The sequence below is a fragment of the Mustela nigripes genome, chromosome 13 (genome assembly GCF_022355385.1).
Source record: "Mustela nigripes isolate SB6536 chromosome 13, MUSNIG.SB6536, whole genome shotgun sequence".
NCBI lineage: Eukaryota > Metazoa > Chordata > Mammalia > Carnivora > Mustelidae > Mustela > Mustela nigripes.
Genome location: NC_081569.1, coordinates 78,766,134 through 78,785,167, shown reverse-complemented (window position 1 = coordinate 78,785,167; position 19,034 = coordinate 78,766,134). Strand labels below are relative to the sequence as shown.

The 19,034-nt window shown below is 36.2% G+C and overlaps 1 protein-coding gene across 2 annotated transcripts in view; it reads left to right on the top strand.

The window, feature by feature from the left end:
* The window catches only part of PRKD1 (protein kinase D1), a 332,420-nt gene that overhangs the window by 178,454 nt on the left and 134,932 nt on the right, over positions 1 to 19,034 (top strand). For both annotated transcript variants that reach the window (XM_059373029.1, XM_059373028.1), the window contains exon 2: positions 1,682 to 1,820. In XM_059373029.1, the coding sequence (XP_059229012.1) occupies positions 1,682 to 1,820 (139 nt within the window). The remainder of the gene's footprint in view (positions 1 to 1,681; positions 1,821 to 19,034) is intronic.

The window sequence follows — 19,034 nt, the reverse complement described above, 5'->3', positions numbered from 1 at the left end:
CATTGTATGTTAACCATACTTCAATTTTTAGAAAGCATACATATGAAAAAGCAGGAAATGGAGGAGGAAATGTAACCCATAAGAATTAAAAGAATTAATGAAAATAGACCAGAATGGTAAAGGTAATGGACTTAGTAGAAAAGAATTTTCAAACATTTCAATGAAAATATGAGATGAAAGACTTGTACAATGAAAACTATAAAACATTACTAAAAGAAAGGAAACAAACACAAATAAATAGAAAGACATTGCACATTCATGTATTGGAAGAATTACTATTGTTACAATGTCTGTACTACCCAAAGCAATCTGCAGATTCAATGGAATACCATTCAAAATACCAATGGCATTTTTTTATAGAAGTAGAAAAAACAATTCTAAAATTCATAAGGAACCACAAAAGACTCCAAATAGCTCAGGTGATTTTGAGCAAGAAGAATAAAGCTAGAAGCATGATACTTCCTCATTTCAAAATATGTTACAGTAATCAAAAACAATATGGAACTGACTTAAAAACAGATAAATAGACTGATGGTCAGAGACTGATCAAACAATAAGAGAGAAAAGACACAAATTATGAAAAAGTAATAAAAAGACATCACTATGGACCCTACAGCATTAAAAGTGTGATAAAAGAATAATATTTTTTTTAAAAAACCTTTTGACCAGAAAATCAACAATTTAGATAAAATCAGTAGATTCCTTGAAAGAAAACTACCAAACCTCACTTAAGAGGAAATGGAAATCTAAGTAATACTATCTAAGTGCTAAATCTTAGTAGAAATGTTTTATAAAGTTACCCAGATACTCCCATACACCCCAGTCAAAGAAGAATGTGTGTTCACACAAAAACCTCTAAGTAAACATTTATAACAGCTTTATTTGTACTAGTCAAAAATTGGAAATAAAATGCCCTTCAACTGAGGAATGGATACATGCACTGTGGTATATCCATGCAATATAATGGAGCATTCCTCAGGAATGAAAATGAAAAGATTAATGATACATGTAGCAGAATGGACAACCTTAAATCCATTATACTACATGAAAAACATCAGATTCAGGCACCTGAATGGCTCACTAGGTTAAGTGGCTGCCTTCAACTCAGGTCATGATCTCAGGGTCCTGAGATCAAGTCTGGCATCAGGCTTCCTGCTCACTGGGGGTCTGATTCTCCCTCTCCCCCTCCTCCCCATTCATGCTCCCTTTCTCTCTCAAATAAATAAGAAATCTTAAAAGAAAAAGAAAAATGTCAGATTTTAAATTATACAATGTAAATGGTACAATACCATTCATACGATCTTCTTGAGAAGACCAAATTATGGACGCAGAAAGATCAGTGTTTTCTAGGGGCTGGGCATCAGGGGAGAAGTTTATAATAAAATGGGCATGGAGAAATTTTAGGGGGTAATGGAAACTGTTCTGTATCTTGACTGTTTTGTGTATACCACATATATGGTATGTAGTTCTCCTATACATTTGTCAAAAATTACAGAACAGCACACTAAAAAGGGTGAATTTTACTGAGTGTCAATTTTACCTTAACTATTTGACGTAGCATAAAAATATCAGTTAACTTGTATTTGTGTCCTGACACTTTTTTTTTTGTTTGTTTGTTTGTTTCTATTCTAAATTCGGGAAGATTTTGACATGTAACCTATTGTGGTATTTGTATTTACAGTTTCCTGAGTGTGGTTTCTATGGAATGTATGATAAGATCCTGCTTTTTCGCCATGACCCTACCTCCGAAAACATCCTTCAGCTGGTGAAAACGGCTAGTGATATCCAGGAAGGTGATCTTATTGAAGTTGTCCTGTCAGGTAGTACACTTATTTCTCTATCCATAGATTAATAGTTTGTATTTGAAGAAATCTTCGGCATAATCTTTAAGGCAACATAGAAAACATACATCAAACTCTGCCCTAAAAGAAAATGTTAGGCCTCTGTCTACAGGAACGTTCAAATTATTTTTTGGAAAAAGCAAACAGTTTGTCTTGAGTTGGCTGATTCTGCCCTCAGTACTGTCCCAGTCACTTTCCTCAACTGTACCATCTCCCCGGCCTCCCAGCAACACACAAGCATACTTTCCATTCATCATCTTGAATCGTTTGGGCAGCAGCAAAAGCAAAAAAACAAAAAAACAACCTACCCAACGGTGAAAGACAGATATTAGGGCCCCAAATACATGCATGGAGGGTCTGGAAGCCAAGAGATAGCAACAGGGCTAGGAATCCATAGCTTTAGTTAAGTCAGATGTCTGCTCACTCTAAGCCAGGACCAACTTGGAAACCTGAGTTCAGGAGTTATAGCAGGTCAAGCCATATCATGTGATACCAGCCAGTTCTGAGGAGCAGCTGTGTTTCCCTCTGCCCAGATTTATATTTCTTATTTAGGTTTTAGAAGTTACTAATCAGACTGTGTGTATCAATGCAGAAAAAAAAAAAAAAAATAGGCGTATTTAACTTAAAAAAAAAAAAGTGCCAGAGAACAGCTGTCGTGGGGATCCTTACAACAGTGATCAGTGCAATACTAATACATAGAGATCCATATTTTTAATGTTGATTTTTGTGCAAATTGAGGAATTATTGAGAAACTCCGATTATGTTGCTCTTTTCTCCCCTCTTGCCATCTTTGCATGTTATCTCTTTGACTAAAGGAAATCCAATAGCTTTAGTGATGTTAGATTGCACTTCCTCAAGTTCTTCAACTTGTTCAGAGCCCAGACCTTGGTTGCCTTGTTTATAATTCAGCTGGACCTTGCTTTGATTCACTCCAATTTGTCTTTGTCTTTATTGATCACCTATCACAGTGGGAGGTCCTGGGATTGCCGCATTTTCACTGTATAGCTAGATCCTGTAAAACAACTTGTTTTGTTAGATAGAAGTTATAAAGTTCTTGTTGATAGGTTTGCCACTTGCTAAATCAAAAAAGCAAAAGCTTTCATGTGTTTTTTGTAGATAATACCAACCACTTTATTATTTTTTCATATATATCTTTTATTCAAGTATAATTAACATAGTGTTATATTAGTTTCAGGTATACAATATAGTGGTTCAGCAATTTTGTACATTATTCCATGCTTGTTATGAGTGTACTCTTTATCCTCTTCATCTGTTTTACCCATCACTCCCATTCACCTCCCCTCCAGCAAACATCAGGTTGTCCTCTAAAGTTAAGAGTCTGGTTTTTTGCTTGTTTCTTTTTTCCTTTGTTCATTGGTTCTGTTTCTTAAATTCTGCATGAGTGAAATCATATGGTATTTGTCTCCCTCTGACTGACTTGTTTGATTTATCATTATACCCTCTAGATGTCTATGTTGTTACAAAGGAGGATTTCATTCTTTTTATGGCTGAGTAATATTCCATTGTATGCACATACCAAATCATCTGTTGATGGACACTTGGGTTGCTTCCATATCTTGGCTATTGTGAATAATGCTGCAATAAACATAGAGGTACATATATCTTTTTGATTTAGTGTTTTCATTTTCTTTAGGTGAATACCCAGTAGTGGAATCTTATTGGATCATGTGGTAGTTGTATTTTTAATTTTTTAAGAAACCTGTATGCTGTTACCTCTTGTTGGCTCTCTTACAAAACTAGCGCACCTGGCCAGAAAAACTAGTGCCTTAGACATGTTGTTTTTTAAGTTTCCTATTTCTGAATCAGAGGGGCTGCCTGAAATAAATTATTCAGGGAAATCATGCCCTGGATCCATTCTCTCTATAATTCATATTAAACTCATAGCCAGACTGCTTTGCAAATAATGTAATATGTTTTATGAATCTTTTTTTTTTTTGCCTCTGGCAATGTCCAGAAATATATGAGAATTTTTTTTAATTGCATTTCAAAATTTGATTTATTTTTCTTGCCATTTTAGTTTTGTTGTCAAACGTTTTATAGTGATACCAGACAGATTGAATGCAAGCTGTGTGTGGGTGTGCTTGTGCTTATGGGCGAGGGAAGAGGGCTGTTTGTTTGTGTGTTACCTCAGTGAGTGGGACCTGCTCTTCAGCACACTGACCTGACACAGCCCTCTGCATTGCCCCACCACCCAGCGAACAGCATGATGCTTCTCCTCACCATCTCTGCAAACCAAGACCCTCATGGTGCTTATACTCCACTTCTTTTGCCAGCCACCCTTTCTGTTCCATGTTCCGCCTCTCCTGTTTCCCTGGCCACAGTTGCTGAGAGGGCTCTTAAAGGTAGCCTTTTTTTCTTACCTGTTGTCCCAATGCCAGGCTCAGGAAGCCCTCTTCTACTCTTATCAGCTGACTTGTCGGTATTTAAAATGAGCCATTCTGTAACAGACTAGTTTCAGATTTGAACCCTGGAGGCTTTCAACTTTTCCAGCCCATGTAGTCTCCCTTCCTCAGTGTCATTTAACCCTTAAATATACAAGCATATATGTTTAATTAAATATATGTATTTATAATTATTTATTATATATAATATGTGTAGTATATGTGTTTTATATATATATACACATTCAATTATATTTAATTGATGATCTTTTGCATTTCCCTGTTGGCTTCCTCGGCAGCTGGATTCTCGTCCCTCCTCTCCCACTGTTATGCTTCACATTGTGATTTCCTCAGTAAATGTTAAAAATGGTTTTTCCTTAACCACCCCTCCCCTCATTAGAACTCTGTTTTTCCCCACACCCCTTTCCTTTCTGCTTGTCATCAGTTGCCTGTGCCTGAGCTCACCAGAAAGGCCTGGTCCAGTTCCGAGGTCCTCGCTTGGGCGCTCCTCCTCCATCTTGCTTGCTGGTCCCAAATCCGATCCTGGGCCCTGTTGTTTGACTATAGTTTTCAGTCCCTTGCCCCCCTGCCATCTTCAGACTGTATTTTTACCTTTCTTTTTTCTTTCCCCCCAAGATGTAGGCCACCATGGGCATGTCTTATGTCACTTGGATGCCGTCTCAACTATGTCGTGTTCCCTTACACCTTCACGGGGCCTGTTACGTAGGTCTGTAATCTGAATGACTTTACCATCCATTTTTGCCATTCCTGGTCCTGAGCTACGCGTGGCTTCTAGACACAGTCCCCTGCCTCTGTGTCTCAATGCAGACTCATCTTTACCGGCCTTAACTACTGTTCAGCAATCTCTTCTTCCCTCCTGCCCCCACATCCTTTTGTTACCATAGATGAGGTTCTCAATAAATATGTATGAGTGGCTTTCACATTAGAAGTTATCACATTTACAAAATTTTGAAAAAAATACTGATTTGTTATAAAACTATTATTTCTAAGCATGTCCTCAATAGTAAGAAATAGAAAGTTCACATCTCCTTGCTGTGCTCTGACTCAGCCCTTACCAGAAATTAGTGCCTATAATGTGGGCAGGGTTGCATTGCATTATAATTGGAGGCAGGACAAATGATTGCTAACGAAGGCACTTCAGGCATGGATGCAAGCGAGCTCATATCACTTACAAATTCTTGACCCAGTCCCGGAAGAATATGAAGTGCTGTACTTGAGAAATACGCATTTCCTGAAGGTGTGATTAAGGATCAACCTCATTCAAAATGCTATAGCTGTAGGAGGCAGGGGAACAAAACACTGGGTATCCCCTCTGTTGCCTTTCAACCCATTTCAGAACATAATGTGGTGGAGATTTTCCTCTTAACGACTATAATTCTATTGTTAAAATTCATTTATTAAAATTTTCTGTTTTTCCCCATAAATTTTAGTCTGTAGTTCAGCATGAACATAATCTGATTCTTTTAAATGTTTAACCACTCTTCTTCTAATAGCAACATGTTCTGACATAGGAATACAATAAAATGTGAGAAAATATGGAAAAAACTAATTTTGAGGAAGGTGAAATACTCTTGTCTCTTCAGGCAACATCAAGAATTTTCTCTTGCTTATGTCATTTTATGCTGAGACCTTTCATCATCTGTTAGTACTAACCAGGCTGCTCCTGGCTAATTTGCTGATTTTCTCTCTCCTTTTCTTTTTGAAAAACAGGGCTTGTGTGAGCTAGTGCATTTAGACCCAGTAAGCCAGGAAAACATTGCTCATGGGTGGATGGGTTGGGTTCTGGAGATAAAAAAGAAATAACTCCATGGAAGTTCCCCACCATGCACACTCCCACCACTGGCAAATTTTCTTTGTCTGTTAAGCAAAGGATTAGCATTGTTACTATTGTTATTGAGTAGGAAAACACTGCAAGTGGAAATTTCTCTTACTGGGGCCAAAGTCAAGTTCAAGTGTATAGTACTAAATTATAAAATAAAGTTCATGAAATTTATCTGAAGCCTTCTTCACGATGGGTCTCCATCAAAGCATAGTAATTCAGCCGTAGCAAAGCAAATTAATAACAGAACTGCATTCCCATGACTCAACTCTTTGTTTTTTGTTTTTGGGGGCTTGATCTCTAATAATTTGTGTGTGTGTGTGTGTGTGTGTGTGTGTGTGTGTGTATCTAATAGATGGTTAAATGGAAAATAGACAAAGACTATAAGAATTTCTGTAGCAAAATTACAATTTAAAGTCTTAGAGCTAAATGTTGAATTTTTCTTCTTTCATTGATGGTAAAAATCAATTTTTTTCCAAATATTTTTCACCATTTTTTTTAACAACAGATTTATGCAGTATTACTTAGAACTTTTGCAAAGCATTGTTACCACATGTGGCTGGTTAGTTATATCACACCATCTAGAGAGGAGAGTCTCATGAGAAAGCTAGTGCTATATAGTCCAGGCAGAGGGGGCTGTGGTCCTCTTTTCAGGCAGTGATTCCAGAGCTGGAACTAGAGAGAGGTTAAGAAGTATTTTAGCAGTAAAAGTGAAGAGATGTATACCCATTTGGATATAACTGATGAAGGAAAAATGAGAATATGAAGAGGACTCCAAGGAGAGCTACAGCCACCTAAGAGTGATCACATACTCTCCCTCACACCAAGTCTTGTTCTCACATGTTGTTTGATGTGTTTGTTGAGTGGTTTGGCTCCTGTTCCAAGATGCTGGAGAACTAATTTCTTGGGCATATAATATCATTGATTTCCTTTGAACAAGCTGTATAGTCTGTGAGATTCAGGGGGTTTTGTTTGTTTTTCAGTCAAAAAAGAACCTTAGAACTGCATGAAAGTGTTGCAAAAGGCTAATAGTGCACGGGTTCCACATTTTCCTCAATCTGCAGGTTAAGTACTGTGCATTAACAATTAAACAGTTTCCAGGGCCAGATCATCTGGCTTCATATTCTTTTTCTATTCCTCACTATTCACATTTTTGCAAAGACATTTAGTCATTATATGCCCTAGTTTCCTTACCTGTGAAACAGAGACAATACCGGCCCTTACGTTGTAAGGTTACTAAAAACATTAAAAGTAAGTTAATGCATGGAAAGCACTTCAGAGATTTCTACACACAGGCAACTACACAATAAATGTTAGCTATTCTGGTTGCTTCTCTTCTTCACACTCTAAGCAGCCTTTCTCCTCAGTGTTCATGGTTGTTAGGAAATCCTGGTCTGATGACTTTGAGAAGTGTTGTGTCAAACAATATTAAAAGAGTTATTTATTGCAGGACTTTTCAGAATTTTGGTGCATGCTAATATGAAGCAGGAGTCTCCAAGTTCACTTCCCAAATTCACTTTAACACAGACACATTTTTTTCCCCTCCAAGTATATGGTGAGTCTTGACCTCAGCAATCTACACTGGCGATACTACCCTCTCTGGGTCAAGCCCATGAATCAGTGGTCTGAGAGGGTGTATCTGTTCTGTCTACACAGAGGCCACTTTTCTCTCACAGAGGGTAATATTTGAAACATGGAAAAACAGGAGTTAAGAAGAAAGAGAGCTTTGTTTACATTATAGTACTGTTTACATTATAGTACAAGCTTTTTAATCAGTTTACATAAGTAAGGTTTTCTTCACAAAGACTCTGGGAGGTAGTGAAATCAGATACCTTAAAGCTATAAAATATAACATTTTAACTTGCCTACATCCTGCAGGAAGTAGTAGAGGTAGTACCAGAGCTTGAATCTAAGTGTTTAGTCGCTGTTAACATTACCTCAACTAAAGGTTAGCCCTTTGAACTTGGGACAAGTAAAAATAGGATTTCTTGAGAATCTCTTCAAAGAATTCCTACTATGGTTCATTGATGTTTCAGCAAAATATTGATGGTATTTGTAACGACAAAACCAGTAATGAGCTACGGGTTCCACTGACATTTTTATCATAGAACCCTTATTCCCTCTTCTTTATTAAAAAGAATAAATATTTAATAAATACATAAACTGTGATCAGGTTAAGAAAACCCAGAGACTCTTCTTCATACAGTTACAGTACAAAATATGAAAAAAAGTAACCATGCCCCTGCTTAAACAGGATCCCATCATATAATTTCACAACTCTGATCGAAATTGAAATAGTGTCTTAGCATCACTATATTTAAGGAATCCTTATGACCATGTTTTGCTATTACTTGGATTCTGTACCTCAACCATGAGCCAAAAGCAAAATAAAACAAACGAGGCAAAATTCTAGCAAGGTCCTTTTATTTTTATAGAAAATGCAAATTATTGATTTATATGGTACTGTCCCAGTTATATCCATTTTTCTCAGATGTAGGACATTGCTTAGCAGTGTTCTCTACTCCTCTGAAATTGAGTGGAGGAGGAAAACCATGAGAGTGATACATTGGATAACTGTATTATTATTTCCCCAGGAATACATTAGATAGACATAGTTTTGTTTGTTTGTTTTTAAGAAGGGAGAATTAATCATGGGAAGCACCTCCCCAGTCTTCATACTGGTTGAGTAATTAAGGCTGTCAAATACCTGGCCTTGAGTACTCAATTTATATTTTTTTGTAGTTGTTTTGGACATGTAAGTGTTCCAGGCTTGGTGATGCCGATTTCTGTCCAACGTAAGGTGCAATTATCTGTGCTGGCAGTATTGTAATAATGGAAAACTGCAATGTAAGATTACAGGTCATTACTCTTTTCTTCGACCTATGGTTTATGTTAAGTGTGTCTTCAGTGTTTCCTTTCTATTATTGTTAATACTAATCCTCTTTCCTTTTCCTCTTTATCTTGCAAGTAAACCTCATTTTAGATTCTTTGCACTACCTTTAATTGTTTTCATAGAAAAGTGAATACAAAGAGGAGGCTATTGGAATGTTTCCGTAGACTTTCCACCTTTCCCAACTTGTGACCTCAACAGGGATGTGGTGGCTCAGAGGACTCCTTCCTTAATTTGATAGTTTTCTCTATTATTTGTCTCTTTGTGTAGTGGAGTCTCTAGGGAGATGTGGCACAATAGTGCATTGCTTCTCTGTCTTTTTACACTAATCCTAATTGTCAAGGCAGAGTGAAAACATTCTCCCCAGGTAACATGGGGCATAAGACAAACCCTAAAGGGAAAAGTTCTTTGAAGAATCTTATTTCATTTGAAAACTTTATACACATTTTACATCCTGCTGTGTTCAATTTCTCTTGTTTAATTTTGAATAAATAATATTACCCCTCATGTCGTTCTTTAAGAGAAACAACATTAGTGATGATGATACAAGGACGTATAGCATTCATTATGTGTTAGGCACAGTTTTAAGTGCTTTACATATATTAACTTAGAAATACACATCACAATTATTTTATGGCATATATCCATATAAATTCAGTTTGATAACTAGTGGACTTCTAGTCAAAGACTGGAATAAGTCCTAGATCTGCCATTTATGTCTTTCGTAATGATGGGCTAGTCACCTTCTTTCCCTGAGTCCTTAGAGCAATAGTAGTGTCTTTACTCTGATGTTGGGCTGCAGATTTCATGAGGGTATATATAAAGCATTTCACAAGATGCCTAGTGAAATGTGAGGTACTCTGCCTTCTTGTTCCACTGCCACCCCAATGGACTACAGATTTTTTTTAATTTAATTTAATTTAATTTTTTTTCAATGTTCCAAAATTCATTGTTTGTGTACCACAAGAACCATTTATTTTTATATTGAATCCTCAGGACCTGGCATGTCACATGCAATCAACGTCTGTTTGTTGAGTGAATGGATGCTTGAAGTAACAAAATGAACAAACTAATAAGCACATTATTAAATTGGTACTCCAAAAGTTACTGCTGTTCTGTAGGAATTGAATTTCATTGCTTACTGTTGGCTCTCCTTGGCCTAATCTATTAGTAATGTCAATATTATTATCACTTGACTAATCCTTTTCCAGATTCTTACGATCTTCTACATGTTGTCAAAAACTTATTATTTTTTAGAAATTACTTATTTTTAGAAATCCAGTTCTGCTTTCAAAATATTTCTGTGTATTTCACATTTCTTATGTAAAATGAGACCCAATTCATTAAACACCAATTGTTTTCCCATCTGATTCCCACAACTCCTAGGTTATGCTCTTCACCATGTCCAAGTAACTCCTTTGTTACCCACCTCAGTTCATTCTTCCTTCAACCAGTTTTCCTAGCCATTGCTCTTTTCTTTCAAATATTCTTGCTCTTTTTCTTAAATGTATTCAGTAATCACTCCTTTTGGATGCACCTCTCCTCGCCCCCCCATGCTTATCTCACCTGCCTTCATCAGTTTTGTGTCATTTCCTCATTTGGGACCTCCGTGCTCCATATCTGTGTTAGCTCCTAGGAGTGACACTGGAGCTGGCCTCAGGCCCTGACTTCTCTATTTCCATGTCTGGAAAGAACAAGGACTGATATCCTGGGATGCTGGCTGACCTTTCCTGCTCCTCCTCCTCCCCCCACCCCTAGACCTCCCATTGGAACACCATTGCTTTTATCCACCTAACAGAACAGCTGTCTGTGCCTAAGGGTCAGTTGGCACCATCTATAGGAAAAGCTGAGTCATGTGCTCCAAAACCAGAGTCTAAATCTCCATAGATCTCTCCATGTACATACCATGGTTTTCAGAGACAGACATATCAAGCCCCTCTGTTCACACAGAATTAGCCTAAGGCCGAATTCTTCACCATCTGGTGAGTGGCTATCCAGCCAGAAATCAGAGTTTTTCCCTCTCTTCTCTTTTCAACTATTACTTCTCTAATTGAAGCCAGTATTATAACTCATTCAGATAAACAGGAAAAGAACACAGGAATAATGAAAACCACACAAAAGGAACCTTTTCTCTGTATTTTCTGATCTCTGGGTAACCAAAAATTCTTTATATTTGCTTATTGGGTTGGAGATTTAACCAGCTCATGTATGTAAATCTTACCATGTTAGCACCTCAATGTGTAACAGGATCTCAGAGAACTTTGCCTATTCAGAATCATTCTAGAAAATATCCTAAGATACTAGTTCATTCTTTTTGCCTTTTTACATGAATTGGTGTGTAAAATACACAACACACACAAAAGTCTTATTATTTTACCTCATTTACCAGATTTGAGTCTGAATTATGTAAGAAATTACACTCCAACTCAAAAAATGATTTTTACACATCGGAGGTAACGAAATAGGTGATTACAGAATCAGATCCTAATATTAAAAATGCTTTAGGCAATCATAGTATCTGGTAAATAGGTATTTCCTTGGCTAACTTCTATATAGAGGTGATATGAATATGATTTTTGTCATAGTCTTTGAAAAAATTATTAGTATTGAGTTAACACAAAATTCTTGTGTTCTAGGCTTAAACTGGAGAATAAAACTGTTCAGTTTTTGTTTTGTCCATCTGTTATAAAAACATGAAATTCTGTTCATGAGAATTGGCTGAGAGATAGGCAACCCAACCATTTCTCTAGTTCCGTCCTGTCCACACTAACTATGAGTGGCTATACTATATTTACCTAAAAATAGGTAAAATTAAAGCTGAGATCTTTAGTCACATTATATTTCAAGTGTTTAATAGACACATTAATTAATAGCTGCCATATTGATATAAACATTTCACTATCAAAAAAAAATTTCTGTTAGAGCAGGGAGATAAACCAAATTTACTCCTAAAGATCTAAAACATATTGTTTGCACACACACATACACAACCCCCCCCACACACATGCTGCAGAAATGCCTCTACTGAAATGTTCTTTGATATGACATTTAGAGGAATATTAGAAATAACACACCTGAATGCTTTGGTAGTGTATCTATTACCAAAATCTCCGGGGAGAAATTGTCCACTATATTACCATATGACTTCCTTACAGGACAAATTCCCAAGACTCTAGTACCCCTAAACAGCTTTATTTTATAAGTAATGTTACTCTTACATGATGTCTGGTTTTTCTTTTTGCTTTGACCTCACCCTCTGAGACTGGAATTCATGGGCCACCTTTGATATGGCACAAGTCAATGCTATGTTACTTTCACTGTACTAATTCTTTGTATTTGTCACAAGATTCCATTTCCCCAGGTTTCTTAATTTCTTTATCTTGTTTCATTGCATGCTACACAAAATACCTTACTGCTTAAAAGCATAGACTCTGGAAATGAACTGCCTGAGTTCAGTTCCCAGCACTGCATTTATTAGCTCTGTGGCACTGGGAAGGCTAGTTAGGGTCTGGGTGTCAGTTTCCTCACCTTCAAACTGAGGAAGCACATGATAATAATATATAGTATCTAACACACTCCCTAGAACATAAGGATCTTGTAAAATCATAATACAAATGAAGGAAATGGGAAGTGTTGTTAGGAGAAAAAAAGGTCAGGAAGAAGAGCACAGCATCATGGTGTAATACATAAACAAATTGTACAATTGGTGAATGGCTTCATTTCTTTGTTTTACCTTACCTTTTTCCAACATAAATTTTTGCTGGCTTACAAAAACATAAAAAAATATAATCAAGATGTCATTAATTGACAGTGGATGTTGTCTGAGTTTAAAAAGACAACATTCTTTTTTCTTTTTTTCTTTGAGAGAGCGAGCGCACAAGCAGTGATCAGCGGCAGAGGGAGAGGGAGAAGCAGATTCCCTGATAAGCAGCGAGCTGGTTGTAGGACTTGATTCCAGAACCCTGGGATCGTGACCTGAGCTGAAGGCAGATGCCTAACCAACTGAGCCACCCAGGTGCCCAGAAAAGATACCATTTAATTAATGTATATTCTAGAATATTTATTAAGAAGCAGTCATAATACTTTATCCTCATACTTCATAAGCTGCTTTGAATTCAAGGAAACCTGGTTTTGAAGGCCAAACCTTTTTTGGTATAGTGCCCATCTGTTTATTCTCAGGAAAATCACTTCTCTAGGTTTTGGGGAAATTGACATAGCAGCATTCTGAATGCGGTTTTTAAAATGTTTTGGTCAAGATTGGTCAGTAAAAATTGATACTGATCAAGACTATTTATGATTTTTTTTAAGACTATTTATGATCTTATATCTTTTTCCTTTTTCACTGTGAAGACATTGGAATGCTTTCTTGTCTTCTGCAGGGATAGTTCCCTTAGTAATGGGAAGAATTATGACATATACACTGTTTCCCTATATATCTCTCTCTTTTCCTCTCCTTCTCTCTCCAACACACACACATGCATACACACGTGACAGGAGAGTTCGGAGGAGGAAAGGAAGGAAAGAAAGTCAGAATTGTATATACCATCAAAATCAGCGAAATAAAGGCATGGAAGGCTGCCTCTGTTAACAAAGGCCAATTGGAGAATGGCTACTGCATGGCCCTCTGGAGACCTCATGGACATGGGTTATTTTTGTTTGAGGTATAAGGTTGGGCTTCACTTGAAAAGCTGCCACATGCCCCTTTTGGATGTCCCACGATGGGTGGTGACTCGTAGCACTTCAATTCAATAGCTCCGCCGTGCCGCCATCTGCCCAGCACTTTCATTCTGCCGGGTGGCGTGTCGTTTCTTTGCTTTTAACATGCAACCCATGTAAAAATCCCTCATAATCTGCCAAAATTAGAAATGCAGCTGTTTTAAGTCTTCAACAGCAATAGCACTATTCATTATGCAGTATGGAGGAATAAAATAGAAAGATGTATTTGAAAAGAGCAGTACTACACCAGAATGGATTTGTACCTCCACTTTTCTTAGTTATTTTTAAGACAGCTATAGGCTGTTACCAGTGTTGACTTCAGGCTTCAAGTGAAGTTGCCACATAAATAAATATACCAAATATTTCTTTTCCTACATGTATTTTAATACAAGAATTGAGATTTGAATCGAGCTCTGAGCTCATTTTTTTTTTTTTTTCATGTTGTGAGGCAATTTCAGTTTTTTAGTTTCTAGAAAATGACAATTTTTTTTGGCTAACTCTGGGTCTCATCTTATTCTATTTTTATTTTCCTCAGAAGTTTTTTGAGGTTCTGATTGTTACAGCTTGTTAATCCTGAGAGCATGGTAATATAAAGCTGTGTAGAGAATTCTCAATGAGTCCAAACCGTTGATCCTCTATTAAAAAAAAAAAAAAAAAATCAAGAGAAAAAAGATTTTTCTCCCCGCACAGTAATCCCTTGGTGTTGAAAAACAAAAACAAAAAAGCAAAGCAAAAACTACCACTTGATTCACTATGTTATCCACAAGCAATGTTTGTCTAGGGATGATATTAGGAAGCCATGAAGATCTGGTATGGGGCAAACCATCTGGAGACACCTTTTTTCACAGTGATTAGACATAACCCTTCTGAAACTAAAGTTTGAAATTGGTTTGCTCCAACCTTTACACTTTGATATTCATATAGGTTTAAAGGTCTAAGTTGAATTCATTTGGTGATGTGTTAATATTTCCTCCACATGAGCTCTTATACCATGTGAATTTTGAGCACTTAAGGTCATTTGGATTTGTGAGAACTGACCTGCAAAAAATTACTTCCTATGGAATCAGGTCATGAAGAGCAATGACAAAGCAAGACACAAGTTTGCTGAAATGGATGTACTTGATATGCATTTATCTCACATATTCAACAAGATTAATAATCCTGAAGGACAGAACAGTAGGTTATTGTTTGTAGAAAAAAAGCTTGTAACAATTAGCTCAGTGCTAGATACATAGTAGGCAATCCAGAAATACTTGTTCATGATTGATATACTTTACTTTCTAATTTAAGACTTTGTATATGGTTCTCAACATGAAAAGAAAAATTTAAGTTTGATTTTAGGGAGTTAAAATATTTGAAAATTTCCAAGCTAAAAGAGACATTATTCCTTATGACATGTTATTCTAATGGTTATCATACATTTTTTTGTAAAAAATGTAAAATTTTAATAAAAAATATGTTTAATCTATAGTTTTATTATACTACCTTTTCCATGTAGAAAAAATGTGTAATGTTTATATATTGAGCCAAATAGATTCATCTTGTCCTTCAAGCTTAATAGCAATTTCAGGATTATCTCCTGTGTAAATCTCTACTCTTGCTGGTTTTATGCTTTTAAAAACATTTAGTGCTGAGCATAGGTCTTGGTTTGCTATCTGTAATGACTGAAATCTATTTTTGGTCTTCTGGAGTACTTAACATGCAGAACAAGTGAGACAAGCCCAAATGCATCTTTCCAGCTTTAAAATCAGACTAGCCTCCATAGATGATACCAGTCTAGCAAGTGAATCAACAGTCAAAACCCAAATGCTTTTTAACAAACTTTAAATTTTTGAATAGTTTTAGATTTACAGAAAAGTTGTCAAGATAGTACAGAAAGTTCACCTCACCCAGATTTGCTTTCCTCTAATGTTATATCATCTTACACCGTCATGGTACATTTGTGAAAACTAAGAAATCAACATTGGTCCATGATTTGAACTTAACAGTTCTGTGGGGTTTTTTGCCCCCCCCCCCCCATTAAGGTCCTATTTCTGATCCAGGACCCAGTCATAGTACACCATTGCATTTAGTTATGTTTTTCCAGTGTCCACTGGTCAGTGACAATTTCTCAGACTTTCCTTGTTTTTCTCTTGACTTTGACAGTATTGAGGAAGACAGACCAGATAGTCTGTAGTATGTCTCCTATTTGGGTTTACCTGATGGATTTCTCATGAATAAGCTGGGTTATGGATGTTTTGTATAAAGTACCAGGGAAGTGCTATATACTTCTCAGGTGTCAACACAACCTCACTGATGATGTGAGTCTTCCATCACCAGGTTAGGGTGGTATTGACCAGGTTTCTCCACTGTAATCTCACTGTCATTCTGGAAAGGGAACTACCTATATATATTAAGCTTAATTCTTTGGGAAGGAGAATTTGTGTCTTCTCCGTTTATTTATTCAAAACACAACTTTAGGGCTTTTTTTGTTTTGGGGTTTTTTTGTTGTTGTTGTTGTTTTACTACATTTGGCAACACAAGTTTTAATGCCACTTGTCAGCAATATTTTTGAGTACAGCTTTTCTTACTGTACATATAAGAGAGTACACACACGGATGTATAATTTAAGTAGATAATTGTGAATACCAATGAATACCAGTATGGTCAACTGTGATGGTTAATTTTCTGTTAGTTTGACTGGGCCATGGGTGCCCAAAGTTTTGGCTAAACATTCTGGTTATGCCTTTGAGGATATTTATGCATAAGATTAACATTTGAATCAATAGAATGAGTGAAGCAGAGAGCCCTCCCCAGTGTGGGTGGGCCTCCTCACCCAATCTCTTTTAGTCCTGACCAGCAAAAAGGCAGAGCAAGGGAACAAAATCTGCTTTACTGTCCCTGAGCTAGAACATTGCTTTTCTCTTGCCTTCAGACTAAGATTGGGATTGGAACTGTTTCATTGACTCTAGGGCTTGCTGACTGCTGATCTTGGGACTTGTTAGCCTCCATAATTGTGCATAATTGTGAGAGCCAATCTCATGCTATTGGCTGTTTTTAATCTGGAGAATTCTGACTAATACCCCAATCATCCCACTGAAGAATTCGAGAAATACTGTAAGCGTGAAAACCTTCTCTGTGCCCCTTCCCTGACTTTTTTGTCTCTTTCTGTTGACATTTATGCTAATCACCTCTTAGCAATTATTGTTTTATGTGGTGAGATTTACAACTTATAAGTTAAAAATTCTTCTAAGATATTCTTCTACTGAATAGTTATGAATCTGAGCTAGCAAAGTCTCTAAAATAGTTCTTTTCTACTTTTACATATTCTCCTTTTGTTTAGGAGAATAAAATGCATGTCTTCCTTAATTCTTTAGTAGGTACAATGATAAAGCATACTCTGAATAAACTAACTCTTAAGGAGTTTCCTCATTCCATAAATAATCTGCTTCTGAAGCAGGTGCTAATCAATGGATAAGGATCCTCTTATATTTAGTTCTCGTTTGCCATAAAAAAAGGAGATTTGCTTAATAACAATTTTCAAGTATTGTAGTGCAAATTGTAGAAACTTGACATATTAGTACTATAATAAATGCTATGTCATATAAAATATATCTTGGAGCAGTTACACAACATTTTACTATCTTGCTGTGGAAGGAATGATTATAGCTGTTTCAATTTAAAGACCAATACTTATTTTTAATTTTTAGAATAAGTATTATAAGTTGTAAAGACATTTGGTGTCTCCACTGAGACTAATAGGTAAAGAGAAAATATTTAGACAAATCTCTTATTTTACATTATGGCCACTGTATACATTTTGAAATTAAATTTTTAAAAATGTCAAATATTTATGCACTTATAACAATAGTTATACAATCCCTAAAACAAAGACTCACAAGCTTCAAGCCCTAATAGTTAACTCATTTTTCTGAGTCATTTAAGTTTGCCCACTGACCACATGCAAAGCCAATCCTATTCTCACTTCTTTATGCCATTCTTTAAATATTTAATGCCATAAAATCTCCTCTTTTCTAGGTCATGTTTTCCTCTGTGTTTCCATTTGGTATTTTTTCAGCTTTATTAAGATATAATTGACAAATAAAATTGTAAAATATTTCAAGTGTACAACATGATGAGTGATACATGTATATACTGTGAAAGGATTCCCTCCATTGAGTTACATAACTTCCATTACCTCACAAATTTACTTTTTTGTGTGTAAAAACATTTATTTTCTACTTTTAGTAAATTTAAATTATGCAATACAGTTTTATCAACTATAGTCAACATGTTATATATTAGATCCTCAGGCCTGAATCATCTTATATCCAGAATATATTTTTATAGTTGGTTCACTTGCCTAAAGATCATTTAATTGGTTGTCCCATTAAATTGTCCTTCCTAATCCCATTAAGTTGTCCATCTCATTAAATTGTTCAAATTTTATTTGCTTGATAAAGACATCATTATGTGTTACTCTATTAGGAAGGGATGATAAGAATACTAGAATGACAATATGTAATTACTAAGCAACATCTGTGTTTTGGATTATAGAGGAGCCCCCAAAAGTAAGATTGATAAACTTTAACGGTCAGCTGGCACTACAGTCAGAAGTAATGGGTAGTTGAGACTGAAATGTCAGAGTCAGATATTTCCCGAAGTCATGACGGGGTCAGCGATCTGTCAACTTGAAAGATGGATCCCCTAGGATGACCCCTATGTCATTTTATGACTATGAATAAGCATGGGTGCTTAACTCAGATTTCGATTTAAATATGATATGGGGGCACCTGGGTAGCTTAGATGGTTAAGCGTCTGCCTTTAACTCAGGTCATAATCCCGGGGTCCTAGGATCGAGCTCCTCATAGGGCTTCCTGCTTGGCAGGGAGCCCGCTTCTCCCTCTGCTGTTCCCCTGCTTATGCTCTCTCACTCTCTTTGTCAAATAAATAAAATCATTTTAAAAAATATGATGTGGCTGATAATCAGTTTAGAACATTGTCATTATTACACATCAATCAAAAGAAAAAAATGTTTAATGATTTTTTGTGTGTGGCTTTTTAAGAAATTCATAACTTGAATAACATCTAACAACAGTATTACTGAAAATCTCCCATCAGTATATACATGGATTGAATTTCCACTAAAGTTCAAAGGCTTAAAAAGTAATGAAGGAACCAAATTTTTAAAAAGGATCAAGAATTTGAAAAAAAAAAAATGAGCAAAAGATTTGAATAGAAATTTCTCCACAGAGATTGCAGACCTGACCAATAAGCACATGTGAAGATGCTCGACTTCATTAGTCCCTGGGGAAATGCAAATCAATGTCACATGAGTTACCACTTTATACCCAAAAATCAAACAG